Genomic DNA, 6,045 nt, shown 5'->3' on the forward strand with positions numbered 1-6,045 from the left:
CAAGAAGTCTGGCACGCTAGCATTTAGGAAGATTTCCTTTTAAGTATTTTGTACTGCATTCCCTCCCTTATCCCCATGACAAGCTCAAGACTGTTGCTTGGAAGATAACTGCCTTGAGGGCAGCCTTAACGCCATGTTTAGAATCACACTGCTGTCATTAACAATTCCTTAGTATTACTTCAGAATTACTAAGTATTTAAGAAATTATTTCTATTAAAAGCAAGATGACTTCTTGTTTTAAGGAAGTGACTTGGTTATATCAAGAACCTTAACCTAATTTTCTACAGCAGTCATTTTTGCTACTATTCTATGTCTAAGCACTACATTAAAGCAAGCCAAGCTTCTGCCTCCATGTCTAGCAGTTCATGTACTTCAAGTTGCTCTTTCTCCCCTGAAATCAGTACTGTGATGATTTCCGTATCAGGCAGAGGATTGACAGATGGTACCTTTCATTTCCCAATTGTTTATGGTTCCCCGAGCAGGTCACACAGACCAAGATAAATGAACAGCCTCCAAGTAAAAGCCAGAAGATCCTTTATTACATGTACCTGAGGAGCTGAAAATGCAGAAGGGGTTGAGTGAGAAGCAGGATAAAGACGTAACATGCAAGACAGTAGTATCATAGGACTGGGTTTACAGAGACAGTTAAAATAACTACACTTGTTCTTCCACTCAGCAGTACCATCCTGTTTGAGAAGATAAGAGGCATGAACAACTTTTCCAAGTGCATACAATGTATAAGTAGTAGTCCTAACACGTCAGTACAAGCAGTTGACAAGTTCTCCAACAGATTTCTATAATTTTCAATCCAAGTTAAAAAAAAAAAAAGCCTTGCTGTCCTGGAATCATTATACAACACATATTTGAAGTGTCTTTTAAGCAATGTTATTGAGACAAATCAGAACTTGTAAATTCAACATGACTAAGGTGATGGTGGAAGGAAAAAAAAAAAGAAAAAAGTATTAAGATTTTACACTAACTACAGACTGGAACCTGATTCTGATCTCACCCAAAGAACAACTCCACAAGAAATTAAAGTTCTACTCTCACATATCAATTTACTGGAAATTACATTCAACACTGTACAATTCATCTGTACAACATTTTATTAGTTCAAGTCTTAAACTCCACTGCCTTCCAGGTTTTGGCTTCTATTCCAGTCTTTTAAGAGAAACCTGCCAAGACTTGCAATAGCACACAAACCCCACCTTGCCATGCAGAAATCACTGGTATGTAGGGCTGAAAACGCAACCAGTCATTTGCTCACTGTCTGCACTGAAAATAAGTCTGGAAATACATCTAGAACAAGAAAAAAGTATTAGATGAGACATCTCCCCTGCTAGCAAAAGCATATCAGAATATCCCTCATACCATACACAAGTCATAGATAGAGGCCTAGTAACTGAGCTGTAAGCCAAGTTCTTTCCCAAAAGGCACTTTGTGCAGTCTTCCAGCTTTGACAGTTTTCTTATCTATTCCTCCAGAATACAGAAGAGTGGGGTGATTCTTTTAAAGTAAGTTGGTCTTTCATAAACCATTTCTGCAGTGGCCCAAATAGGAAATCAAATATCATGTCAAAGAGAAGTCTATTAGCCCTACTCATGAGTTTGTCAAGCTGGCATCAACCAGGAATACCAACATCCAGCTTACCTGCATTCACTCGGGTAACTTCTGCCTTGGATGCTATATAGCTCAGTAAAGCCATCTTTGCTGTCAAACATCCAAGTTTTTCCAGCCTTAAGGAGGAGCCAGCTACTAACCATTATAAAATTAGCACAACTATTTATTTAATTTGGTTAACAGGAAAGGGAGAAGAGACTTACTTAGCTTCACAAATACTGAGCACAAACATCTACTATTCTCACGCTAGAACGAGATACAAGCTAGTTTTGTTCTTCAAGGAGTAATGTCTCCATGGAGCAGCTGGAATTCTCAGTGACACACTCCAGGCAAACTAACTAGATAGCTGTAGGATATGTAACTGCATGAACAACCTGCTATGGAGGTAATTCATTAAGTGAATTTACCAGTTATGGCACTGTAATGGAGTATGTACACTCCCTCCCAAACGCAGAGGGGGAAGAGTAAGCTCCTTGCTTTGCTGCAGAGTGAGAACTCCAGTTAAACACCAACAAGTAGTTACTTGCCTATCATGTAATTAATATCCTAGATCCTCTCCCAGTAACTCATTTGTACAGCTACGGAAATACAATGGGTGTTACCTTCAAGTCTTAAGAAATACATTCAGTCAAATAAGAACTAACAGTGCAGGAAGAAAGACAGATCTTCAAGTCCCTCAGATCTCACTTCAGGTTTCATAAGCGGGCAGAAGATCAACTTCCAAATTTAAATGCCTTCTGAGTTCCTCCAACTTTTACATCAAATGTGTTTCGAAAAGCATGCTTAGCAAACACATAAAACCTTGCTTTCCTGGAAATTAATACTACACAATATATTAATTTATTTCAAAAATAAACAGAAGTTAAAGGTCAGACAAGTTAGCTACCAATGCTCTCAGAACACTAGTCCCTATTGTGTATTAATTTGCTGCTAGAAACAATTTTATTATAATCCTTGTCCTAATAGACATCACTCGCTTCATATCAGTTATTTCCTGGCAGCTAGCTGAAACAGGACACATCAATCTGAGCGATGTTTTCACACACATTTCAAACTTGCTCACCTGTTTGTTCTGGTTTCTAGACACAAACCCCAATCCCACAAATGTATTTGTGTAATTCAACTCCCTACACAGCACTATGACCTCAAAATCAGCTACAGGATGAAATAATAGTCAAGAACAACCTTCCAAAAAACAAAGAAAGCTATGTCCATCTTTCCTTCAGGACATCTCAAGAAGGCTTTCAGTTTGCTGAAAACATTATGAGAAAGAGACCCAGTCACTCTCCAGTAAGCATAAAGTCTTCAGAACCAATGTACATAAGTACTTCTGAAAAATTCCAGTTGTTTACAAGTGTCAAATAAAGGCCTGCCCATGCAGAAGCTTTATGCCTTGTTCACCATAAACAGTTGAGATGAAAGACAAAAGCCTTAAAACACTAATGATTGGTATAATAAGTTTGAGAAGTTAATGCAGGACTTGGCAAAAAGTTGGAAAAATGCACTCAAACTGGCAGCCTGCAGGTGACATCATAGGCACAGCGTGCAGCAACAGTAAAAACAAGGAAACAATTCAGTTTGATTTTTAAAATTTAAAACTTCCCATTCAAAGACAGTCACGCCAGGACTATTGAAAGTCATCCCCAGGACAGGTCCTGCACATGACCGCAGTGCAGTAAGACAAAAACAACTTTTCTATGTAAGGTAAAGTTTAAGTGAAACTTGGAAGTTTTCCTTATGAATGTCCTTGGAACAATTAGAAACTTTTACAGGCTGTAGCAAGACGTAAAACAGTCTACTAACAAGAAGCACCAAGTTAAAACTAGTTTTATCACAGTGCTGAAGTGATCCAGCTTGCACTGGAGACTAAAGACACTGCACTTAACTATGAAAACAAAAACAACACAGAATTTAATTTAACCTGCATTTCTGTCTGCTCATTACATCTGTTTTTGCAGTTGAGCAAAACTCAAAAGTCAGAGAGGATGCATTACTGCCATCAAGAGATAAGCCCTCTTTATTAGGTTGGAGGAAAATCCCCAGCCCTCCATACCTCCAATGGACCCACTCTTATCCAGTCTGGCCAGCTTGAGATAGCACCCCTACTCTTCTTATTAGGACAAGAAGAAAAAAACAATCCCTCATCTATCAGAGTATCTTGCTCCAGTTAGTGGTACATTATTAGTATATTCAGTAAGCAAACAATAATCACCAATATGTAACCAAAACACAGGGACTGCAGTTGGCAGAAGGTACCTTGGAAAGTATCAGCGCTCCTGCAAGACCTGGCTCAAGCACTTGCTGTCCATCTGACACAAACAAGAGCTGCTTGGCTTCCTTAACCAGGGGAGGCTGTGGTGTTCAAAGGAATGCTTTTATGATAGTTCAAGTAAAACTGTTCCGTGCTAGAATGATTTCAGAAATATCTTGCAGTTGCAGGCAGGTGAACATAGAAAGGAAAAAGAATACAGCCTTTCTCAACCCCACTCCCTGTTTTCAAAAGCATTCTAGCTGAAACACTGCAGAGCTACTGCTATTATTTCAGGAGGAACTGTAACACCATTAGTGACTTTAGGGTAAGCACAAACGTAACAGCTGTTAAGCAACATAGCAATAGTACAGGAGGAGTTTTAGGACTCTTCCATAACATTTCTCTTCTTTTAACTATTCCAATTCACCACACTGCTTTATTTCAATGTAGAGAAAGCTTCTCTGCAAGCAGGCACAGGGTCTGCATGTGTGGCTGCCTATCAATTACATTGTGTCATGCCTAAAGTAGCAATTTAACAGTGACGTGTGCATGTTTCCACCAGTAATGATAACACAGCTACCTTAAAGGCCATTTATTACAGGTGTCCTGGCACTTTTATGACCCTGAGAGAGTTATGCAATAACCTAACATCATAAGAGAAACATCACAGAAAATTTGAGGGGGACAACGACAGGAGAACAGGGAGAGAAAACAGTACTCAAGTAGTACCACAGCCTCAGTCGCAATCTCTGGACAATTTTAAGTCATTAAAATCGCAATGCTGCGACACACACACATTGCCACAGGCTCAGAAGCATTCACTGCCTCTTCCTCCCATTCAAAAGCAGCGAGAAGAGCGGCCACCCTGCACCTGCCAGCTCACCGCGCAGTTACACTCCCCAGCCCTAGCTGGCTTGCAAGTGAACCCACTGACACCAAGGGCGGCACAGGGCACTGCTGGGCCGTACGGAACCGCGCCCAGCCGGCCGCCCCGCTCCCGAGCCCCGCTCAGGCGCTCCGGCACCGGCGCCTCAGGCGGGGCGCCCGGCCGCCCCCGGCGCGGCACGGAGCGGGTTAACGAGCTCCCGGGTTTTAAGCTGTTCCCGAGAAATAACCGTATTAAAACCCCCACACACTGCGCAGACTCCAGCACACCCGAGGCCGAACCCCGAGTCGGAAGCGCGTCCCGTCGCCACCGGGGAATACGCTGCAAGCGAGACCGGCGGTGCCAGCAGCGCACCGGCTCCCTGCGGGGGACGGGCCACCGCGGGCCGGCCACCGCCTCCCCCGAGCTGCTCGGCGCGGCCCACTCCGCAGCGGGACGCGGCCCCGCGGCTGCCGGCGCCCCCAGGCCGCCGAGCTCCGGCCCGCGTCCCCCGCGGCGTGCCCACGGCCGGTAAGGTCACCGGCGCCGGGCCGCGCTCACGGCCGCCCCCGCTCCCCCACAGACCGCCGCCCGCGCGGCCCCCGCGGGAAGCGAGCGGGATGACCCCGCTGAGGAGCCAGCGACGGGGCCGCCGCGCCGGTTGCCCCCCGCATCGCCCCTGAGAGGGCAGGCGGCGGGGCTGCCGGCCGCCCCCGCCATTTTGAGGAGGGGGGAGACACCGGGGCCTCCCCCGGCACCGCTTGCCGGCAGGTCCCGCCGCCCGGCCGCGCGCCTCCGCCGGGCGGTCCCGCCACCGGCCCGCAGCCGCCAGCCCCGGGGGACGCGTTACCTGCCGGGTCAGGCCGCCGGCGGGCCGGCCCCGCGCGCCGCGCCGCGTCCCTCTCCGCCATCTTGTCCAGGTTTAAAATTAACTCGCCGTGACGTCAGAGCTCCGCCGCCAGACCTTTATCGCCCGTGGCGGCGCGCGGGCAGGGCGGGTCCTAGTGCCCCCGGCTGCCCGCCCGCCCAGGGGCGGTGCCGCGCATGCGCAGCCGCGACACGCCTCCCGGCGCCGGCCCGCCCCCGGCCTCGGCCCTGCCCGCCCGCGGCGGTGCCGTGCCGCAGGCCCGGGGGGACCCCCGCCTCCGCCCGCACCCCCCGCCGGCCCAGCGGCCTCCGCCAGGGCCCCGGCGCGCTGGGAGTGAGGGGTCCGCAGGGCCTCGGGGAGCAGCGGGGCGCTTGGGGCGGGGGGACAGAGGCGGCGCGGCGGGCAACCTCAGGGTGGAGCGTCCCTCGGGCTCCTCGCTCG

At 47.9% G+C, this 6,045-nt stretch overlaps 1 protein-coding gene across 4 annotated transcripts in view; it reads right to left on the bottom strand.

The window, feature by feature from the left end:
- Positions 1-5,743, bottom strand: part of ATL2 (atlastin GTPase 2) — a 38,495-nt gene extending 32,752 nt beyond the window's left edge. For 2 of the 4 annotated variants that reach the window (XM_055714827.1, XM_055714824.1), the window contains exon 1: positions 5,587-5,742. In XM_055714827.1, the coding sequence (XP_055570802.1) occupies positions 5,587-5,647 (61 nt within the window). In that variant the 5' untranslated portion in view covers positions 5,648-5,742. Of the gene's footprint in view, positions 1-446; positions 469-5,586 lie in introns of those variants that run through there. The other 2 variants (XM_055714826.1, XM_027801768.2) reach the window with 2 other exon arrangements.
- Positions 5,744-6,045: the final 302 nt, after the last annotated feature.

This window comes from Falco cherrug, chromosome 6 (genome assembly GCF_023634085.1).
Source record: "Falco cherrug isolate bFalChe1 chromosome 6, bFalChe1.pri, whole genome shotgun sequence".
Taxonomy (NCBI): Eukaryota; Metazoa; Chordata; class Aves; order Falconiformes; family Falconidae; genus Falco; species Falco cherrug.